Here is a 23,410-nt window from a genome sequence, read left to right on the forward strand (position 1 = left end):
TGGCAACCAGTCACGGGGGTGTACCCCACTTCTCGCACAAAGTCAGCTGGTATTCACCCAAGCTCACAGTCACACGCCACACAAAGTTAAACGGATGGAAATGCGTATCCTTTCTATATTATGGAATAACTGACAAGGCAATTACATGTACGGTAAAAGCTATGTAGACTGCAATTTGGATAATCAAATGCTCTTACGATCACACACTGACAGCTTCTGACACATACTGGTACATTATTCCTTCACCTGACTCTTTAGCAGCTTTTAAGGTAGACATTTAATGTCCTGTATTTAAAACACCCATAGAAATCCAAATGTCACATTACAGGAAGAGAACGTGATTCACAGACTAACCCACAGTTCAAAGATTACATGTTGCCAGTGGTGTCAGCTGGTAACTTTTTTTTGTTTTGTGCTCAGGCCAAAGAAATGTTTTAAAAATGTATTGATCTGGCACCATCTTGGTGCAAATGAACTATGTTGAAGTGAATTAATGCAAAAGCATACACAGTACGGCACAAGCAGCCACTCTGTCTAATAGAAGCACTCTGCTTAATTGGCAGCTGTCAGTGATTTGTTTAGGTGGCGAGAAGCACCCTTAAGGGGAGGAGTTCCTCATTCCAATTTAACTGGAATTAATGAATCACGCAGCTTAATCTCCATTTCTTCTTTAGCAAACTCCTTGCTCTTGTGGCACAACTTTTGTCATTGGTAATCAGTGATGGAATGTCAGTTACACACGGGTCCATTTATTTGTTTTCGTTTGTTAAAACGTAATGAAATAATTAAATGGTTGATTAATTGATTTATTGTAAATTATTTTTTAAATGAATAATTAATTACAAATACAATATACATGAAACAATATATTTTCATGAACACTTGTTAATAAAAAAGTCTACACAACCATGTTCAAATGAGGCTAAGACAATTTCTAATCTTTTTCACCCTTTATTATGGCCTGTAACCTATACAATTTAATGGAGTTTTGATTTCTTGTATCTTTTCAAGAAAGCGAAATATAAACATGAAATAATGAATAATTAGAATGTATTATCACTGTTTCTTTGTTTGTTTCTTCAGAATTAACCAATCACATACAACACTGGTTGTATTATATTCAGCACACATTTTCAACAATTGTTTCAATAGCAGGAGAAAAAAAAAGAAAAAAAAAAGAAAAACCCTTTGTGAAAATTATGCAACTTTGCAATCAGTTTAAGATGTCATGATGACGCACGTCATAACATGAACTGATTTGGATTCTTCTTGAGATATGCTCCTAAGGACAGAGCGGCATACAGAAGCGTCAATCAGCACAATAATTCACATCAGCCTTTATTTTTTACCAGTTCATTCTTTTCTGAATCAGTAAGAAATTGTTTGACGTAAATGGACGAGGAAATTGTCGGTGAGATGATTTGTCACTCTAAAGCTGCCTTTTATAGTTGGATGTTAACAGTTTTGTACCTGGCCTCTTGCCCCAATTCAGCTGGGAGAGGCTCCAACTCACCTGTGACCCTAATGACAGCAAGATAATGTGGAAAATAAAATAATCCATAATAATAAGTGATAATTTTACTGACTCTAGTCTTAATACACGCTTCACCACCCAGGTGCATGCTGGTCACTTTTCTTTTAGGATGACTGAGCTTCCCACCAAGATGAGCTCTGCTGGTGCACTCTTGTTGTCTGCCTCCCATCTATGAGCTAATCTGAGATAAAGGGAGAGGGAAAACACATACATATAAATGAAAGTGAGATTAGATGACTCAAGATTAGATTTTAATAAGATCCTCACTGTCACTATCATAAAGGAGAAAGCACAAATATTGTTTTGCAGTTATCAGAAAAGTGTTATTTTGTTCATAATTCCAAAATATTACTAACTATGAATTGCTATCTTATGATAACCATGTGTGCTCACCTGCTTTTTTTCTTCCTCCTTTTCCCTCCTCCTCCTTTTCTCAGCTTCCACCATGCTGAAGAAGTCTTGCTCAGCTCTGGCGATCAGTTGCTCAGGAGTCTCCTCTCGCTCCGCCGCGTCTCGGCCCGCCTCGTCCTCTCGGCTCTGTTCGGAGCGACTCCTTTCTTTCAGTCGCAGCTCCTTCTGACGAGCCTCCAAGATCTTCTCGCGCTTGGCCTCACGCTCTAACATCTGCACATGCACAAGTGACACGTGGATGCTTCTTGTTCTTCTGGAATGCCGCCACAGAAAAGATGTCATCCACCATCCATGGACCGACATATCCATCCGTTTTCTATGCCCAAGCCCAGGGTTGGGCAATTTTTGCCTCATAATTAAAAAAAAAAAAAAAAAAAAAGTGGTTTGGGGGGATTTTTTTTAATTTTTTTTATGACCATTCCATATGAAATCTCATGCTTCTTCCCTAAAACTAATAATTTATATTTTTTACAATGACCAAAAATTCTTCAAAACAACTGATCAACATTCAAGATGCTTTTTCAATGGCGTAAATAGGGAATAAATCCCATAAAAAATGAAAACACTCCAAATATTAAAAAAAAAAAAATATAGAATTTTTTTTAATTCACAAATAATTGTAATAATTTAATTCATTTATAATTTGCAAGTACTAAACTGCGTATATGCATAAACTGTAGTTTTAAGTTGTAATTTCACCATTCACCACTAGATGGCAAACATGGCTTAGTTTCACTTATACTGCCCTAACCTAACTGCAATATGAGTAGGCCTAATATTTTTGTGGATTTGGAATGATATGCAAGACAAACAGTATCTCAATAATAAAAAAAATAAAAATAAAATAAAAAAATGAGTGAGTTTGACATTGATAAATGGACTATGAAAAGAAAATATATTAGTGGCATGTATTTTCTGCATATGCACATATTTTGTCGATATTTAAAATAGTATTTTTGCTATAAATCTGGTCAGGAAATGCATGGTCAAAAAGTAGCCCTCGAGTAGTACTATTAAAAAATAGTTTGACTTGACATTCCACTTTAACTCATTTGCTCCCCAAAACGTAAATAAATTTTATTTTAAATATTATCATGCTCCCAAAGACGTATTTATACATATTTAAATGATGATGATTATACCGCATACAGAAGGCTTTGATGCAGCCTCTGAACTAAAGAGAATGCTTGAAGTAATGCTAGTTATTATAAAAACGGCCAGCAGGTGCCACCAGAGTATAAGCGATCAACCAGAGCCATGTTACAAAAAGTAATGTTGAAACTTTGATATGTTGCTACAAAACGGAAACAGAAATATACTTTTTTTTTCTCATGAAAGAAGAGACTGCAACCTTTCTTTTGGTAGGTTCCATGTTTTTATACCAATAGAACACAATATTCAGTGGGCCTTACAAAATCAGTCAAAATCCAGAAAAAATCAGTGTAAATGGTTGGGAGTGAATGAGTTAAGGGTCTCACCTCAGCCATAAGACTCTTCTCATTCTTCTGGAGGTTGGACAATCCCGAGCAGATCTCCAGTATTGTCGCTGCACCCTGCTGAGAGCCGCAAGCCACCAGTCGTCCGCTCTCATGCAGACGCAGGCTATACAGAGCTTCATCACACACCTGAAAAACAACACTTGGCTCGATTCTCTCACAGGAAAAATGCTCTTAGACTTTAGGTGAACACGCGAGAAACGAGTTTACCTTTACACTCAGCGTGGGGTCGTTCTGCTTAAACAAGACGTCCCAGATGTCCAGCACGCCATCCATCTTCACGGTGAAAAAGACGGAGGGTCTTACAGGACTCCAGCTGGCATCTGTCAGGCACGACATCTGGTATCTGATCCAAGTAAAGACATCAATGTGGGACTTGGCTCAGAAAATAAAAGTTGTGAAGACATAATAATGGCAGAATATTATAGCATGACGGGTAACAATTATACAATTTTGGTGGGGAAAAAACACCATTACCAGGATCAGCACTTGCTAAAATGGCTTAGTTGTTTTTGAAGAATCCAGTCAGCCCTATGAAATACATCCCTGGTGGAGTAAATAAACTCACAACCTACTTGGTCCACATGATGGAGGATTCCTTGATGTCCTCGGCCCAAATTCGAGCTCTCCAGTCCCCCACAGTGAGGAAGTTTTTGGGGAAGAAAGGGTTCCTCTGCAGGGCGTAGACAGGTCCATGGTGGCAGTCGTAGGTGCACACTATCTTCTCGGCTGGAGTCTTTGCCTTCCTATTACATGACACAACAATGCCTTGCTCGGTCCCCACCATGAACTTTGTTGGCTGGAGAGACAAGAGGACATTTTGGGAAACACATTTGCTTTGACTCAGTCTTTAGTAGCTGAGATGGAACTCACCATGGTGGCTTCAAACTCCAAAGAGATCGCTCCCAAAGCCCGGTCCAGGTTCCCTTCCCTCCCCAGGTCCAGAATTAACTGCTCTGTGGGCTCGCTCAGTCGACGGACATCCCACCACAGAACCTGGCATTAAAAAACAAACCAAAACAAAAAACAAAACAAAAAAACATTCAGTCTTTTTGGGCTGATGGAGTCAGAATTCAAATGTGCATCTTGACCTGTCCATCAGTGGATGCAGAGAAGGCTTCTGTCCCGGTCTTGGATTGCAACCAAATGGTTTTGTAGACAGGATCCCTGTGACTATGCTCCAGAGAGGAAACGTCTGTGGGCTGACTGCCTTTACGGGTGTCCCAGAACACTAAAACAACAGTCTTAAGATGCACATCAATCAAGATCATTGACTGGCAGCCACCAAGAGGTGGGTAGTAATGAGTTACATTTACTTTGTCACATTTACTTGAGTAACTTTTTTATTTTTAAAAAAAGGTGCTTTCGCTTTAAGAAACTGCAACCAAGAGTGATTAGACTGGGAAACAGCGCCGAGCTAGTTGCGCCGCAATTTGTGAATGGAGTGTGCATGCTTGGGCGAACATTGTTCAAGCTTAAAAAGTTATTTTTCTAATTTTATGATTTGAAGTTGCCAGAATTTGCCCATTATTGTCTGATGACATTAGTTTTAAAAACAAATCAGACTTTATGTTCAAGCACTTACTCAGTACTTGAGTATTCTTTTCAGCAAATACTTTTTTACTTGTACTTGAGTGTTTTGTTATGACTACTTTTTACTTTTATCCTTCCATCCATTTTCTTGACTGCTTATTCCTCACAAGGGTCGCGGGGGTGCTGGAGCCTCTCCCAGCTGGCTTCAGGCAGTAGGCGGGGTACACCCTGAACTGGTTGCCAGCCAATTACAGACTTTTTACTTTTACTTGAGTAATATTCTTTTGAAGTAATGCTACTCTTACTTGAACACAATTTTTGGCTACTCTACCCACCTCTGCCGCCAACATAGTGTGAACCCTGTTTCTGGCCCAAAGTCATCTGGGACAGAAATTTCTCCCACAGATATTTACTGTAGATGTTCGACCACATGCCGGACCGTGCTAGCTCCTCAATAACTGTGCTAAACACGAGAACTGTTATGATACATATTTTACACAAACCCACCAATTTGTCCATTGTAGCTACCGCCGACGAGAGTGTGCGAATCTTTTGGGTTGTAGTCCAAACAGACAAGAGGAGACGCTGGCTTCAGGGTCAGCTCAGGTTTGTTGGGATTCTCTGGAAAATACATAAATATCCAAGTAAATATGCGGTATCTCAGCCTCTTTACATATCTGTCACACTTACCAATGTCCCATATGTATGCATCCGGGCTCATGTCTGTGGAAGCTTTCTGGAACTCAAGGCATGAGTAGGCTGCAGCCAGTTTCCTGCCTCCGTCTGGGTGCCAGGACAGACAGGTGACGGTTCTTTTCACCTGGTTCGGATCTCTGTTGAAACAATCCAAACCGTTAAGAAGTGGAAGTCTGACATCCCAAAATCTGTAAAGAAAAAAAAAAAGAAAAAAAAAAAGAACTCCTGTGGGGACAGTATGTCATCAAATACCTGAAAACATTGATAGTCTTAGCAGATGGCGGTTCCTGAATTTCATCCGTCAGATCTTCATCCTCAAAGTACTTCTGGTAGATGTCAACGGCGGTGTTCTGTCCAACGCAGTGCCCTATAACCTGGACCCCAGAGAAAATAACATTATAGAGTGCAGGACGACTTCCGGGCTAGATTGAGGCAGTGTAGGACAACAAAGGGTCTTACACCGCCAAGCTGCATGATGCTGTTCAAGTAGTTCTCATCCTTCTCAACCTTCTTTCTAAAACGAATGGTTTGCTCCATCTCTTGGGGGTTAATGTCTTTGGGCCACCCCCCTTCCACATGGTTTAGTCCACGGCTTTCTGATTCAAACCTCTCTGTGTTTACCTAGAAAGTAAACACAATGAACCACAGTGATGGTTAGGTTCAACACAGACATGGTTAATGCACAAATTGTTTTATGACATATGACAAAGAAGTTGAACAATGATCTAAAAAAATAAAATAATACAAATTCAATGAAATAGTGTAAGTTGTCGAGGTTGTGAATGTTGTATTTATACAATCTGTGAGCTATTTACAGTACGATTATAATAAACAAAATATACTATAGTGAAAAAAAATCAATAACATGACCAGAGTATAAAAAAGGACTAGAATGTTTTTAATACAGAAATTAGTTGGAAATTGGCCTTCTGAAAAGTATTTTCCCAGTATTTTAAATTAATGAATATGTTTCACCTTTTGAATTAAGCTATACTGAAATAAATAAACTTTTGACATTGTAATCTATTGCAGTTGTATTTAGCACTAGAAATGTTTAAGAAAATGATGAAGCTAGAAGACTACCTGGTGCTCGGACATGTCCCGAGAACACTGAAGCGCCTGAACGCTGCAGCTTCTGGACATGAACTGCAGCGCCAGGTCCGAGTCGGGAGGCACGTCCGCAAGAAGCTCTGCGGGCCGGTCAGAGAAAAGACATTGACGGCCAAAATCCCTGCGGGGCTTCGTGTACTCGTGGACGATCTCCATCCCGTTCAATTCAGCCGAAAAAGAACCACCGAAACTCAAGACAAAAACGGAGCAGGAATGGCGGTGTCGTCGCCTAGCAACGTCTTGAACCCGGAAGTGAGTACAATCTGTTGGCGACGAGTTTCAAACTCTATTCAACTCTAAAAGTCAGCTGGCTAGCTAGATAGTCTCTCTCTCTCTCTCTCTCTCTCTCTCTCTCTCTCTCTCTCTCTCTCTCTCTCTCTCTCTCTCTCTCTCTCTCTCTCTCTCTCTCTCTCTCTCTCTCTCTCTAGGATGCAACAACACTTTCTGAATTCGAGCCACATTCAATGAATAGGTCACTCTCCCTGTTCATTTTGTTCATCACCAGTAAACCCTACACAGTGCTCATGTCTTAAATTTGAAAAATAAATAAATAAATAAATAAATAAATAAATAAAACTCACATTTTATTTTTCAATAAAGGAGGGTTCAGTGACTGCATGTAGGAAACTGGTGTGGTTAAGTGCCTCCAACAATGTTAAGAACCACTACTCCAGAGGGACTACTTCACCGGGAGAACTTGTAGTCTGGCTTTAAAATATATCTTTGGGGACTCCAGTCCTAGGATTTTCACTTAGGCCGATATATTGTACAGTATGTAAAGCATGTGTAACACATATGAGTATGATGTCCAATTTGTGAGAGTTGCCAATCTAAGACCAATAATTAGTATAAGCTATCAACCCCGTGGATAAAGAGGTACGATGAAGGTGACAGAGAGGAGAGCTGAAGGAGAAATTAATGGCTCGTGATGCCACAGTCCCCAGGCTCTGTCTGGATCCAGAGGCAACAGAGGGAGCATCTGCTCTGGGCTACCACGGAGGAAAGAGAGACAATTTATTCTGCTGAGGGGGGATAAACACTCTAATTGATTACTTACATTTATTTATTTCATTTTCTTATCTGGTACTGTGCAGTGTAACTGTACTGGAGTTAAAGTGGAAGTCAACCCCAACATTTTCTTCATAATATGTTGTATGTGCCCCCATTAGTCTCAACAAGGCATTCTGATTAATTGATTAATATTGTGTTTGTGGAATATGTGCTATGAAGCAAAATCCATTCGTATTTATCTATCGGGGGGGCAATTTGCCATTTGCTGTCAACTGAAAATGGCATCACAGTTTCTCAGTGCTCAGGTAATGCCCAATCACGGCTCAGCTGTTTTCTGAAGCTTAGCCGTGATTGGTCATTAGAAAGACTACAGTTAAATCCAATAAAACTACATAGTCGTGTTTCACATGCTTTTCATGTCCTCTGGCCACTGAATATAACACATCATTTGTTGTTGTCTATAGCAGTTTTAGACATTAGCTGTTTTAGACATTTGCGTCAGTCTTAATGTGATTAATTGATGAGTGAATGATTACACACTGAGTCAATAGAGAACATTCAGTAATCACTATTTGCCACAGGGAGGTAATCTGTAAGTATGGCATGTGCAGCATGACAGAATTAATAACCATACATTACATGAATATAAATATTGCTGCCCAGCTCTGTATCAACTCATTAAGAAATCTGAGAGCAGGCTTGACACATTTGCTCCCAGAATCTTAATTATTTGTCTTACCAAGACATATTGCACAATTGCAAGCATGCAAATTAGTGGGTACAGATTGTGAAGGGCAGCTCCACTTTCTGTAATAGAACAGAGATTCCAAAAGTGCACAGTCTTGTGGAGGAGTGGAGCTACTTGCAGTGCCAACATATGAGAAATTCTTGTAGGACTAATGACAACTCTTGTTCAATCATATCATCTTTGTTCCAGACCGTAAGCAGAGGGCATAAATGACAAGGATGCTGGTAAGAGAAAGTCCATACAAATTAACACTGCTGGGACTTTTGCAGGACTAACAAATGATAATTGTGATGAATTATGTACGTGTGGACTTTGAACATTCCATCTGGAAAGGAGATTCACAGATGGCTCATGGCACGTGTTACTCCCACTCCTTGTTGTAACCACCCTATGAAACATGATGTTTATTTCTTTAATGTGTGATGGCCTCTGAGATTTCTTTGTCCTTTCTTGAAGGTGCCCAGAAAAAGACTCATCTAAGATGTATGTAGACTAATCTAAATAAGCTTGTGATGTTGCTGTACAAAAAGTAGATAAAAGGGGCCATGATACAGGAGTGAAGATATTTTGTGAGACTATTTGGACCGTTGTGGGAGTGAAGTGAACACAGCCAACTTGTTTCCTGGCCAATGGAAGTGGCTCCCCTGATTTCCTGGAATTTGCCCAGTGTTCTTTGAACAAGATGCGGGGTACACCTTGAATTGGTCACCAGCCAATCGCCATGGGTTACAATAGTTTTTGATTGTTCATTATAACTACCGGTAATTTGTATTTTGTTTCTACTTTTAATTTTTAAATTCAGTTACTCTTAACGCGTTTTTAGAACAGAATGATCAGTTTTGGTTTGTTTCATTTAGGTTAGTCTTTATTAAAGTTTTTTTTTTTTTTTTTTTTCATAATTGGAGTATTTGTGGAGTGCAAGATTGTTAAATATAATAAAGTAAAGTAAAATCCTCAAAAGTCTGTTTGACCTTAATTCTTTTGCACAACTTTACAGCAATGGGCTACCCAAATCAATACATTTAAAATTAACTTTGAAAGCTAATTTATGAAATTAAAATGGACATTTTCACTATAATTTCAGTTAGTTTTACTTAGTTTTTTCTTTAAAGTAGTCGCCTTTTAATTTTACTTTGCTATCGAAAATATTTCAACTTGAATTTTAATTATTTAGTTTTTGTTAACTCCAATTTCCTTGCTCAAGAGTTTAATTTTGATTGTGATAGACCTATTTATGTTCATCCTTGTTTTTTTTTCTCAATCTATAAAAACCCAATTTCCCTCAAAAACATTCTCCCATCTGTTACAGGGTCTGCGTACATATCTGCCACCCTTTCTCATCCCATTCAAGCAACACTTTTACTTCACCCTGATCTGCTTTAGGAAACAAGACTGTCAGAACCTGGACGGAAGCGCAGTACAGCAAAAACTGAAATGAGGAAAGAGATCAAACTAAAATGAGAAAATGCATGGTAAAGACTTCACACATCTTTGATTTACCTCCATCGATATGAATGCTGCCATCTTTTGCGAATAGTCTGCAAGTTCATGCTGAGGTGATGTTGTCAATTGTCAACAACCTGCAGAGATCCAGTTAAGAACATCACGGGGAGAAAGCATCACGGGGGGGATGTCTATTGACCTAGAAGAATTGTGAATTATTAACCTTCACATATAATGTTCATGTATGAATTCATTCTAAGGATTATAATCTTTGAAAGGAAATTCCGTTTTCACTCTGACCCTGAACTGGAGTTTAGATTTGATGTGTATCATGAGCCTATAAATACTTTTCGTGTATTTAAATACATTGAAGCATTGATGTTAATCAGGGCACAGTGCTTGGGTGTTTACATTAAAAACATTCTTTGTTCTTTCCTTGTTACCGCTATTGTAGCTTGGTTCACATGTTATCAGGAAGAGAAGTCGAGTAAGCTTAAAGTATATAAATTAGGCAAATCTCAAAGCAGATGGCAATGGCAGAAATCCACCATGTTTAAACTGTAAGCACAAATTTATGATGGTTTCATTTGTGGAGCTCCCTACTTATGCTGGTTGTCCAATCCATGTCCATATTTATGCGGATAACAGGGCCAATTCTGGCAGATGGGACCGAGCTTTTCCAATCACCCCGAAGGAATGTACCAATTCATTACATCATATATCAAAACAGAAAAAAGTGAAAGGCATTCCGCGTGTAGAGAGCATTGTTGAAAAAAATAAAAATAAATCATGAATCCAAAAATGTATCGTCAAATGTAAAACTAAAACATGTCAAAGGGCTTTTCAAAGGTTAGCTTAATAGTAAACATCCATCCTTCCATTTTCTTGACCGCTTATTCCTCACAAGGGTCGCGGGGGATGCTGGAGCCTATCTCAGTTGGCTTTGGGCAGTAGGCGTGGTACACCCTGAACTGGTTGCCAGCCAATCGCAGTAATATTAAACAATTGCTTATTAAATAGTTTCTGCTAATAGTAAACAATTAGCAAAAATCACCAAGCACGTGAATGTAAACCAAGCATGAAGTTAGTCAGTCCATAATAACTGATTACAGGGTGACTTGATGTCATATTATATCCAATATAAGCCTCCATGCAGGACTACAACATACTGCATTATCTGCGAAAATGTCACCATATCCATATATTGATGTGTCTCAGAAAAACATTGACCACAAATGACATTTAAACAAAGAAACAGTATTGAGTGAGAAACACATGAATGCAAAAAAAAAAGAAAAAAAAAGAAAGAAAGACCGAGAGTTGATGGATTAGCAAGTGCAATGATATTTGTTTGGTGGCGGTTATTTTCACAGCTGCTTATGTTTGTGGATGCTGCTGATGCCAGCGCTCGCCCTCTTCCCATCGGGGCCACTCATGCAACTTTTTAGAGCCACTCTGTGTTTATGTTTCCAATGAAGGACGGCGTAACACTGTGGTCTCATTTACACTCTCTCAGTTTTTAGTCATTTAATGGCACGCTTAAAGCAACTTTAAAAATGCTCAAAATGCTCCTCACAGTCAATACTACTAAGTGCTAACTTAAGTGGGGTTTGCATATCCATAATCAGGTGAAATTTTAGCGCGATTCTCGCTAAATTGATGAATTAGAAATTGGAAAGGGTTATAAATTTAACAGGAAATTCTGCAGGAGATTAGATTAGTCATGCTAAGATTAAAGGCTTTTAAGCTTTATCCTTATACTACATGTTATTTTAACGAGGATTTATGCTACATGTAATACAAAGAGAATTTCATGTTGCATATTTAAAAACAATCACATGGGTTTACCTTCCAATAGTCCATTCAGTTTAATTCTGACAATGCAAAATGCTATAGATGGGCTAATGTATCGGTGTGGCGGTATTATAGCCCGTTAAGCAACATATTTGAAAATAAAGGGTGAAAAAATACATGTAAAAAGATAAATAATATAAATAATACAAGCATTCTTTATCCTTTGTGAAGAATGGCCTTTTTTGGCTTAGCATGCTTCGGTCTTCTGCATGAACTTCAGCGAATCTATTTCGGCTTCTGCAATGTCAAAGACTGTGTGCTGCTCTCCTGCGCTGACTTTAAAGGGAAAGAAGGGAGCTTGCTTCCATTCCAGAAAGCACCTTTCTACTCTCAAAGACAACACCAAAAGAAAGGAATGAACAACAACAGCATGATTAACTGTGCCCCTTTTGTATGCACAAAAACAAACAAACAAAATGAAATGAAATGACATTTCCTGGGTTTCATCTCCTTCTCTCTAGTTTGAGTCAATGGGTTGAGTCTGGGACATCATCACCACTTGTGCCGTTTCATGTTTTACTCATGAGACTGCAAAATTAACCACTTAAATCAGTTTTAGTGCGCATCTTATGTTTCTTTGACAGTCAGTTTCTCACATGCATTTAAGAATGTGTCCTGCAAGTTCCACAAGAGGTTGTTGGTTTTACTCAACACTGTTAAAAGCTTGGTGGAAAATCCGTCATCCATTTTATCTCTGTGACCTTATTTTTGAGTAAGAGAATATCAGCGCTTATCCCAGGACACTTTAGAATGTAATACTACAACAATATTAAAAAGGCAATAGTCTGTTTAACAACATGAAATCCAATATGGTTTTATGTCCAAACTGAGCAACTCTCCTCTGCAGCTATTTCACAGCATGAAAATTTTAAAAAAGGGAGAAAACCATCATGCTGCTGTGCTTGGTTACCACAAAACCAAGCCTGCCAACTGCTGTCCCATTGCATAAATTTACAGATCTAAATGGCATCTAACATTTCCAAAAGTTAAGGTGAACTAAGTTTCTATTTTTGGCAACACACGCTTGTCCTTATTATTATATTGTGATACATTGATGGCCTTGGAACTTTCTTGTATATGTGTCTGTCCCTGTAGATTTTCTCTGGGCTAAAAAAAAAAAAAAAAAAAAAAAGCAGTTCCTTTAAGATTACATCCTCTGGCAGTTATGAAATTAAAACATTCGTTAATATTTTTTTCTGCCAAAACTCATTGTGTTGGGGTTGAATTTATTGACACACATGTCTGAATTTTGTATTTATTATTATTTTTTTGATAAACAAGAATGTTCAGTGTTTTTTCTAATTGGACTTGTTTTTTTCATTTGTGTATTGTATTGTGGTATACCTTGTTACACCTAATTAGCAGCTAACAAAGATGCAATGCTGTGCTTGAAGAGATTTTCAATGGCCTTGGCAAATTGCACACAATAAAATTGCTTTCTGGTCTCGCTGTTGATTCTCATTCTGTTCCCTCACGATTATAATGATAGTGGGAGTGAATGATGACGAGAAGAATGAAATGGAGATTAATCTTCAGCGCCTTCTGTTATTTGTGAAAATAATAATGCAGTCTTGCTTTTCATCGGAGGATTCAAGAGGATTCAAGAACTCAACCCATTTCCGTCCAAGGTTCGGTGCTTAACAAAGGTTTCACGCCCATCACTACATCTTATCAACCTTTACAAAAAGAAAGGAGATATACTACACACAAGCCAATATTTGAATTTTGATTTAATTTTCAGAAATACAAACGAGTGTTCTTCGATCAACATGTAGAATATATATATATATATATATATATATATATATATATATATATATATATATGTATATATATATATATTTATACTGAAGAAGATGTGATTCAATACAACCAGAAATAAAATTATTGCAAAAAAAATTATGACAAAAAAAATATCTTTCCAAAAATGTTTAGAAAATGGGCAATTTCAAGTTCAATGCAAAACACACTGTTGGAATAATACTTTGCAGATAATGTTCGTAAGCTAGTGACTCACGTGAGAACAAAACTCAGTCTATTAATTACTATGAATTATATAATACTCATTAATTATATATATTATAATTAGTTACACTATAATTTATTATGTATCTACAAATACAAATACAAATACAAATACAATACAATACAAATAAAATACTGAAAAAAAAACCCACAAATAAAGAGATGAACGTGTATATTAGTTTAGGTAAACATGTCATAGTTTGGCTGTACGACGTGTAACTATGGCCATTATGTGTTATGGGGAACATCCAAAATGAAGAACATTCTGTATTTTTTCAAACTTTTTTTCCAATTAAAATAATTACTTATTTTCAATTCTCTTTCTCTCTCTCTCTCTCTCTCTCTCTCTCTCTCTCTCTCTCTCTCTCTCTCTCTCTCTCTCTCTCTCTCTCTCTCTCTCTCTTTCTCTCTCTCTCTTCTCGATGCTCTGGCGTACATGAAAATGGAGGAATGAAATTCAAATTTGGAACATACGAGAGGAGTGAGGATATATAGAGACTGGATGGCTGGGTTAGGGTTATCCAAATCCTATATAAATATCAAAATGGCGTGCGACGTCAATGGCCGCTAGAGCCCGCCCCCATCCTCGACCCAACAGGTGAAAATGAAATAAAACCAAATGGGGAAAAAACGGTTGCCTTTCGTTTCTGTCCTAACGACGCCATGAAGGCTGTTTGAACGTGTCAAGTTGGTTGTTCAGGTTCTATAAATTTTTCAATACGAAGGCAAACAAAGTTATCGGAAGTCATGTCCTTTGTTTACCTTTTGTCACGGCCACGCGCTCACGTGAACGCGCTCGTGTGCAGGTGTGCTCTTGGCTCTACCTCAACCTAGCTTGTGACGGCAGTCCTCCAAACTCAAATGTCTTGTTGACTCAGTAGGTTTACAACGACGGCCAAGTTTTTGGTATACTGAGAGAGAGAAGCGTCGTCAGAAGAGAGGTAGGGAGAATAGAGAATAGGGTCGCATCTTGCTTCCGTGTCTGGTGCAACAGGTGACATTTAGCCGGCTTTATTTGCTAGTTTCAGCAACAACAAAGGCAGGATTCAGTGATATGGCACAAGCAGCCAGAGGCAAAGTCGTCATGGAGGAGTTTTTCAAAACGGTTAGTCTGCAGCTGTTCATGTTTTATTTGTCTTTTGTCACTTCAGCTGTCTTGACTTGACAATTGTGTGTGGACAGGTAGGAGAGCTGAGGAGCCTCATACAAAAGATGCGCTGTCAAATGGACGAAATGGAGAAAAAACAAAGTGCACTTCTTGCTTCCTCAAACCCAGACAAGAGTAAGTGATACGTTTTTTGTGTCTGTTTTCCCTCACGTTGGTGCTCCATTTCAATTACTCAAAAGCCGTAAACACTTGTTGAATTATGTCTACTGAAGTTAATTGCTTTTGTGTTCGTTAATAGACATTTTGTCAATGCTTGTTTATGGTCAGTAGGCAAAGGCAAACTCAACTTGAAGTATAATTTCCACTATACTGTGCTCTTATCATGGGTGTGCCCTTCTCAGGATGCAGAGAAGAGCTGGAGTTGCTTAACAACAAAATCAAGACTGATGCAAACTTGTTACGAGCCAAGTTAAAGAGTAGGTGCCTTTTTGAGTTGCAATTCAATTTCAGTATGTACCATACATCTTTGTTGATGAATGGCAACAAAACTGGGGTCATTCATTTCAGTTTGATTAAAAAACTTAAACACAGGAAAATGCCTAATTTCTGTATAAAAATAATTTGTTGATTTAATGTAATATTCTTTTGGGATGGTGAATTTTTGTTTTCATTTGCTGTAAATCTTAATAATTGAAAGAAAAACAATTATTTAAATTATATTACATACAGTATTCCATGCTGTGTAGTTAATCTATAGAAGGAAATTTGAAACATTTACAAATAAAATAAATCAATTAAAAAATGAAAGAAAAACTATGACATGTTCTAGTCTACAACAATAGAAATTGTTACGATGCACCTGTAGATTACCGAGGCCCGGGGTCTGCTGATTACACAATTTTAACCCTCCGGGATCTGCTGATTACACAATTTTAACCCTAAGAGTTCACATTATTAGTAAGTATACTAGTTGCGTCATTGTCTTACATAATACTGCAATTGGGCTGTTTTGTGTTTACAACCGTGACCAACGTTGCTTTGCACTTCCTCATATTCTTGATTCCAATATTAAATGAGCAAATATTTGTTTTGCAAATAGTGTAGCGAGACAACGGAAACAAGTCTTTTAACAGTTGGGAACACTGACAGTCACCAAACATTTCTTCCAAACCATCTCAACGTACTGAAAGTTTCAGATTAAAATGAAAGGTATAATATGAATGTGTTTTCTAGCATTGCAGGATGCTTTCCCAGCAGAGTGCAGCGGCAATGGTACCTCCGTGATGCAACGTATTAACAACAATCAGGTCCTGGCGGTGCTATTTATTTATTTATTAGACATTAGCCTGGTGCACATTTTACAAAGTCGAGTAACAATGTGCAACAGATGGTGCACCCTAGTGATCTCTCCCTGTCCAATAACTTCTTTTTAACTGCTGTTGTTCCTTATGCCAGCATGCGCACCTGACTCGGTGCTTTGCTGAGATCATGACGAGTCACCACAACAAACAAGTGGCCTTCAGAGAGAAATGCAAAGCCCTTATTCAGAGACAGCTGCAGATTGGTGAGTCTGGGACATGTCCCCATTCTCCTTTAGTAGTCCACCCATGCAGATTTGTGTAAAAAGCACAGATTAGTTGTGGTTTTCGAAACTACCACTGCATCCAACTATTGTTCAAAACGCCATTAGGAAAGCTTCGTGGTCTTAATGCGTTAAATGATGGAAAGTGCACCCCCACCCCCCACCCAAATTTTTGAGGGAACCTAACCTCTGTTATTCACTGAAAATGTTACTAATTCACTGTTCAGGCCAAATACCTTTGTCATCTTGGTGCCAAGAAACAATGCTGAAGTAAGAGAAGGAGCTTCATTTACAGTATACAGGCCACAGCCTTGTTTACTACAGGAGTGCTTTGCTGCCATCTTGTGGCATTTGTAGGCAATTTAGAACTGTTTAGTCACTATTCTTTCCTCTGTCCACTCTTGTGGAAGCTATATTTGCAGTTAGGCACAGTTTCAACAATCATAAATTTAACGCGTTCTGCCTTCCGCTCAGTGGACAAGGTGACCACAGATGAGGAGTTGGAGGAGATGCTGAACTGCCACAATGTGACCATCTTCATATCTGATGTCAGTTGCATGTTAAATACACACTTATAGTATCTGAAAGGCTGCCTTATTTCATTTTGGCTTGTTCCAAAAAGTTTCACTCTTCTTGATTTCCAGATTGTTGACTCTGGAGCTAGTATTTCCAGCAAAGCTCTGAGCGAGATCAAGTCTCGTCACGAGGACATCATTCGCCTGGAGGCAAGCATCAGAGAATTGCACGAGATCTTGGCCGACACCGCCATGCTCCTGGAAAATCAGGTGGGATTGATATGTTTTTTTTTTTATTTGTATTTGTATTTTTTTTTTTTGCTACAGTATCTCAGATGAATAATAATAATTACGATTCTAATGACATTCAAAGATAAACCGTTTATTTCTCCTTCCACCAGGGGGCGTTGGTGAACAGCATAGAAAAGAATGTGGCGAGTGCTGCAGAGTATGTGGAAGAGTCTAAACAAGAGACACACAAAGCAGTGACATACAAGAAGAACCCTTATAAGATAGTGTCTCTGCCACGAATCTTCAAGTCCTTCAGGAGGAAAACTTAAGCCAAAACAGTCACAGGTCCAAACAGCTCAGACCAAGCCACAATGATAGAAATAATGCTCTGGTATTAGCAGTCAAATTGAAAGACACATCAATCCAAGTTTTTTTTTTTTTTTTTTTTTTTTTTTTTTTTTTAAATATATAATACAAAAAAAAACTCATTTTACAATTCAAGCCAAGAGTTGTTGGAGACGTCAGCCATCCACCAAGGTCAAATGTTAAGAAGGGTCCGGATTAGTGCAGTGGACTGTGGTCGCTAGGAAACCTGGGAAGTGCAAACGTCAACCCGGTGGCCTGTGTTATCATCGATTGCCCAGTAGGTGGCGAAAGAACACTAGCACTCTAATGTGAGCTCACTTGACCTTCCCAAGCTGTATTGCAGTGCATTTAAGCACGTCTAGCATTCACTTATTCTATTCACGTATATATGACTCGCTAGATTTTTCTGTCCATATCTGTCAACCATCATGGTGAAATGTCCTTTTATTGTGGGGAAACAATAAAACACTTAATAGACTGCTTCTGAGTGTAAAGTTACCTTAAACTTTCTCCTCATGATGCAGGAGATTGAATCCTGTCATCATTATTTAAATAGTAATTCCTTCACAATGTACAATTACAGTAGTTCCATCGTGTCCCCACATTGACTTTTCCGCTCCCGCTTCTTGATGTAATACAAGCAGTGCAGTAATTCAGTTTCCTTGCTTGTCCCTGCATTATGGGAACGCTGCCATGTTGAACCCAATGACTCTGCTCCCTCCTCATCTCAAAGTGTCCTGGATAAGATTTCACAGCACCCTTTGCACTAAGCTGAAAACGCAGATTTCTAAATGGGGCGCAAATGAAGCAAAATGTGAGGAGGACTATGTAATTTGATGACTATAAAGTGGAAAGAGGCATTTAATTGGCTTTCCAAAATGAATCAGGCACACGTTTTTACTGTATAAAACATGGTTTCTTTATTGGTGGTGGGACCCACAGGAAGTGGGTTTGTCCACAACTTAAAACAACTGAGGGATGTGCACATGTTAAGCTGTATGCGTATATTGCGGGCCTGTTTGTCTGCTTGAGTTGACAGGTCATTCTTTGGAGCAAACGGGAGACGTACAAGCCCCAAGTGTCCCCATGTTGGAATGGACTACAAAGAAGGTTGGATGTTTGGATGGGAGGTAAGGACAGTCTCTTTTCTCTCTGCTTCTCAGCAAGAGCTTACTTCTTCACTTTACCCTGGGCAGCCACGGCCTCCATGGCCTTCCTCACGGTTTCCTCGTCACCCAGGAAGGACATGGGCTTGACGGGCTTCAGGTTAGCATCCAACTCGTACATGATGGGGATTCCCGTGGGCAGGTTCAGCTCCATGATGGCGGCGTCAGACATGCCTGAGAAAACACCCGATAAAGTGAGTCATAAGATATGTTGTGCACAGCTGGATTTTCGTTACATTTAGCAATTGCTATTAAAAGGAGATACTGTCAGAATAGTCAAACACAATTTTTTTTTCGGTATTACAGTATCAAAGCAGTGCCCAGAGGTCCCCTAGTGGCTGTGATAGTGCAACCAAGCATGATCTTTTTTTCTTTTTTTTTATATTCTATAAAGTGATCTTAATGTTAACGAGTATTTTGGACCGAGTCATCCAAACTAGTGATATAGAAAATGAAGCTTCATGATGCACTTAAAATATTTTTTTTACTCCTTTAGATGGTCAAGGTCAAGGCTAGTGAAATGGAAGTTGACTAAATTTGCACTGCATCTTTTACCAAGAGTGCCATCTAGAGGAGTCAAAAAATATAAGAAAAAGTACCAGAAATCAGAAATATCAGAAAAAGTGCTTCATCAAGCTTCATTTTTCCTTCACTTAATAAATCAGAGTAGAAGAAAATGAACTATAGTTGTGGGAAAACTAAGTGAATTTCAAAGATTGTACATTTCCAAGATTAGTCAGTGACATTTTGCTTGTTTTTTTGTTTTTTTGACAACCTTTTATTACATTGTGTGAATAGTATTTTTACCAGATTCTTCAACTAACAAAACGTGTTGCCACAAAACATTATGTAATGCAAGGGTAGATTTTTATTTTTATTTTTTTAAATTAATGACATTATTGGATGGCAACATGATGAGCTAATTGTTAGCATGTCTGCCTCATAGTTGAAAGGTTCTGGGTTTGAATCTCATCTCAGGCAAGCGGGAGTTTGCATGTTCTCTCTGTGCTTGCACGTGTGTTTTTACGGCTTTCACATCCATGTTAGCTTCTCTAAATTGGCCATAGGTGTGAAACTGAGTTTAAATAGCTGTTTATGTATCCTGCAATGGGCCTGCAACAGTTCCAGGGTGTACCCCGCCACTTATCCAGAGCCAGCACAGGTTCCAACTCATCTATGAACCTAATGCCGACATGCGCAAAATGGCTGGATGGACCATCAATTGTACTAATTATAATAGTAGATTCGGATGGAAAACTTCTGGAAGTGTTACCAGTGCACCACAAAACGTTATTTACTAGGAAGACAAAGTTAGAATTTTAGGGAGTTCTTTGGTAGCTTGTACCTTGTGGAACACACTGTCCCTTATTTTTGACTGTCTTAAGTGACATTTGAGATTGCCCTTGTAGCTTTCTGCCTGTGTAAGTCTGTCCAGCCACTCCTTGAAACCTTTCTAGATAAAGGTCACGACTGTAATGGGAACCAGGCTCATGACCTGCTCTCCTGTCCCTGAGCCCATAGCTGCTATTTATGGATACTGTAATTTTGTGTGGTGTGTGTGTGGTGCTGTCTTTGTGTGTCCTTGTGTGCAAGTGTAAGGCTTTGCTCATCTGAACTTTCAGTGTATTTGCAAAAATTGCTTACGCACTACACGTAAATGTCCATTTTGTTTTGTCTTCTTTTTGTGCTCACCTTCAAGGTGCTTGACGATTCCACGCAGGCTGTTGCCGTGGGCTGCGATGATAACATTTTTCCCAGCTTTGATTTCAGGCGCGATGACGTCGTTCCAGAAAGGCAGCGCACGGGCGATGGTGTCCTTCAGTGACTCGCATGTTGGCAGCTCACCGGGCTTCAGGTTCTTGTAGCGTCTGGACTGGTTGTCGATTAAACAACACGCAATGATCGAGCACCACTTTAAGAAAACATTTCATTTTCTACTTTAATTTTTGTTAGTTCACCTCACTGATGATGGAGTGGTAAGGGTGGTCCTTGTCCATTGGTGGAGGTGGGATGTCAAAGGAACGGCGCCAGATCTTCACCTGCTCCTCGCCGTGCTTGGCGGCCGTCTCGGCCTTGTTGAGACCGGTGAGGCCTCCGTAGTGGCGCTCGTTGAGGCGCCACGTACGGATCACGGGCAGCCACATCTGGTCCGTGCCCTCCATGATGGTCCACAAGGTCTTGACGGCACGTTTGAGCACAGAGGTGTAGCAGATGTCGAATTTCATGCCCGCGTCTTTGATGGCCTTGGCTCCGCGCGTAGCCTCCTCCACGCCCTTCTCGCTGAGGTCGGCGTCGAACCAGCCGCAGAAGCGGTTCTCCTGGTTCCAGGCGCTCTCCCCGTGGCGGACGATCACCAGGCGATGAACAGCGGCCATGCTTGGAGCGACTTATGTGACCCTCAGTCCTTCTAAGTTGTGCACACACTCTGGTTGACCCAAAGTGAAGCCCGCTTGACATTCCACTTTCTTTTTATAGCAGCATGAGGGTTTGCACCATGTGACTGGCAAACCCCCTTCATGTTCCACCTGTAAGAGATCTTCTACCACGATGGACACGCACACTCGCCCAATAGCAGCGGATGCCTGAATATGCTGCCTGCGAAGGTCAAAGGTTAGCTATTGAGCCAAAATAGCATCATGACTTTTAAAGGAAGATGTGTTGAACAAAAGTGTAAAGATCATGGCTTGGCTTCAGATAGTTCACTCCAAGTGAAAAGTGACACAATCTGCTGCAATTTTAATCAACTCTGAGCCACCACTGTTGAGAGTCTGCTAAATTACAGCATAAGGTTTCAGCATGCCAATAGTGTATAATATGGTGATTTTATAAATGAAAATCAATACAAAAAAAATAGTGCAACAAGTACAGAAGCATGTAGTGTTGCAGAAACGTGCCATGACATCAAACTGGAATCTACATTCATGTCTCAAATGCTACAATTCCAGAGCTTTATCAAATATGACACGCTTAGAGAAATATTCATTCAACAATAATTGACAGTATTGTAGTTTGCAAGGGTTTACAAATGCATTGATAATTGCGTCATTTAGTTCCATAAGTTATATGGGAGAGCACATCTTTATGATGCAGTGCAGCTCTACACCATTGTACTGTCGTTCTATTTGTAGAATACAGTAGTCATGTTCCATCGTTCGTTTGCAGCTGATTGTCTGCCACCTAATGGTCAAATGTGATGGCTTTAGTTTTGTCTTAGTACTAAATTAATAGAACGTGTCAATAGTAATTATCATTTGAAAGCGAAAATTAAGATTACATTTTTGTCTGAATTATATTGTTAGCAAGAGAGGTTTTAACTACTCATTTTCTCTGGTTTTATAAATCTAATTAAATCACACAAGAACACCACTCAGACTGATGATTCAATATCAGTGAAGATGTAGCCATTGTGTTTTAAATTTTATGATATAATATAAATCCATGTTATTGTTTCCAACCATTAGACACACTAAGCCAGTGGCATTTCTAAGCAACTAGGCACCCTAGGCAAGATTTCTGGTAAATATGTATAGGTGTACCCTGCTTTAGTGTAATAGAAAAAACATCTGGAAGAAACACTAATATGGTTCCCTGCAGGGTCTCTTTGTAGTTTAGTTGCTGGCTGAGATGGAGGCTGACTGCAGAAAAAGCACAATTTATGAGCCGCGAGAGTACCGCAGGGTACTGATGCCCTCCCTGCCTGTTGGAGAATGTTGTATGCAGAGTCATGGAGAATCAAATAAATGACCTCAGTGAGTTTTTTTCCCCCTGTCTTATACTGGATCCTTATATTATAAAGGTATAATATTTCAGAGACATTCGTGAGTGAGATTAAGTAATAGTGTAGTTGTACTAAATGAGTTAGTTGATGCATTTTATTAGTATAACTACAAACAAAAAATAAGGCTACTGTGTAGTAGTCATTTAGCATCACAGTTTATCATAGTGAATTCCATGAATTTCTGATGTACTATTTGCTTTTTCAGTTATTGATGAAAGTTTATGAATTGAAGTTCCAATGTCAGTATTGTTGTCCCAGCCGCACCCAGTAAGCTGAGACTGTCCCCTTCCCCCACTCCCGCAGGGACGAAGAAGAGGTGGTGAAGGACAAACGGCCAAGATGACAAAAGATGAGGCAAGAATGAAAAGAAGTAAAACAAGGTGGGGGTTTAGTGTACTTTCTAGTGTTTTTCAGTAAAAACTAATAATTTATGTGATTGTGAACAATATTTAAAAAGAAGAAGAAAAAGAATCACACATGAGGGGCATCCTGATAAGGTAAGGCCAAACAAACTAGTTGCATCAAAAAAATGTATACAGTAGCCTTTAACAAGCACATTAGGCAAGACAATACAAATAAGTGAAAAAATGGCCCATAAAGCTGTTTATGACTCATACCAGGGTGGGTGAGTGCCATTTCTCAAACGTTCCCGACTGAAGACTTATTTTTAAAGTGTGGTATGTGGGCTCCCTCTGCAGTTCAGTTTTATTTAACATGTAAACTCAATATATTGGCATTTAAGCTTTAGAAACTGTCCAGTGTTAAATTAATACATGTAACATGCTGACAAACTATGTGGAAAA

General features: G+C 39.1%; 3 protein-coding genes across 6 annotated transcripts; 1 reads left to right on the forward strand and 2 right to left on the reverse strand.

Moving 5' to 3' along the window:
• Positions 1-981: 981 nt before the first annotated feature.
• Positions 982-14,792, reverse strand: dnai2b (dynein, axonemal, intermediate chain 2b). Of its 3 annotated transcripts, XM_077497874.1 has the most exons (13): positions 14,624-14,792; positions 10,040-10,119; positions 6,130-6,291; positions 5,923-6,044; positions 5,665-5,807; positions 5,482-5,595; positions 4,533-4,672; positions 4,315-4,437; positions 4,017-4,240; positions 3,652-3,787; positions 3,424-3,570; positions 1,928-2,158; positions 982-1,715 (listed from the first exon to the last, which is right to left on the reverse strand). In XM_077497874.1, the coding sequence occupies exons 2-13, from the start codon at positions 10,061-10,063 to the stop codon at positions 1,704-1,706; spliced, it is 1,578 nt and encodes a 525-aa protein (XP_077354000.1). In that variant the 5' UTR covers positions 10,064-10,119; positions 14,624-14,792; the 3' UTR covers positions 982-1,703. The 3 variants fall into 3 exon arrangements, with proteins under 3 accessions (XP_077354000.1, XP_077354002.1, XP_077353999.1); XM_077497876.1 differs by lacking the exon at positions 10,040-10,119; XM_077497873.1 differs by lacking the exons at positions 10,040-10,119; positions 14,624-14,792 and adding an exon at positions 6,754-7,051.
• On the forward strand, positions 14,276-18,141 carry LOC144002552 (syntaxin-2-like). Of its 2 annotated transcripts, XM_077497878.1 has the most exons (10): positions 14,276-14,667; positions 14,740-14,802; positions 14,884-14,966; positions 15,044-15,143; positions 15,371-15,445; positions 16,203-16,276; positions 16,425-16,533; positions 17,026-17,099; positions 17,196-17,336; positions 17,468-18,141. In XM_077497878.1, exons 3-10 carry the CDS (start codon positions 14,916-14,918, stop codon positions 17,624-17,626), a joined length of 783 nt encoding a protein of 260 aa, XP_077354004.1. In that variant the 5' UTR covers positions 14,276-14,667; positions 14,740-14,802; positions 14,884-14,915; the 3' UTR covers positions 17,627-18,141. The 2 variants fall into 2 exon arrangements, with proteins under 2 accessions (XP_077354004.1, XP_077354003.1); XM_077497877.1 differs by having other exon boundaries at positions 14,276-14,966.
• A 422-nt stretch (positions 18,142-18,563) lies between these two features.
• Positions 18,564-21,253, reverse strand: pgam2 (phosphoglycerate mutase 2 (muscle)). The gene is made up of 3 exons (XM_077497879.1): positions 20,788-21,253; positions 20,522-20,702; positions 18,564-19,003 (listed from the first exon to the last, which is right to left on the reverse strand). Exons 1-3 carry the CDS (start codon positions 21,202-21,204, stop codon positions 18,834-18,836), a joined length of 768 nt encoding a protein of 255 aa, XP_077354005.1. The 5' UTR covers positions 21,205-21,253; the 3' UTR covers positions 18,564-18,833.
• Between the last annotated feature and the right edge of the window lie 2,157 nt (positions 21,254-23,410).

Source organism: Festucalex cinctus, chromosome 15 (genome assembly GCF_051991245.1).
Source record: "Festucalex cinctus isolate MCC-2025b chromosome 15, RoL_Fcin_1.0, whole genome shotgun sequence".
In the NCBI taxonomy this organism is placed as follows: Eukaryota; Metazoa; Chordata; class Actinopteri; order Syngnathiformes; family Syngnathidae; genus Festucalex; species Festucalex cinctus.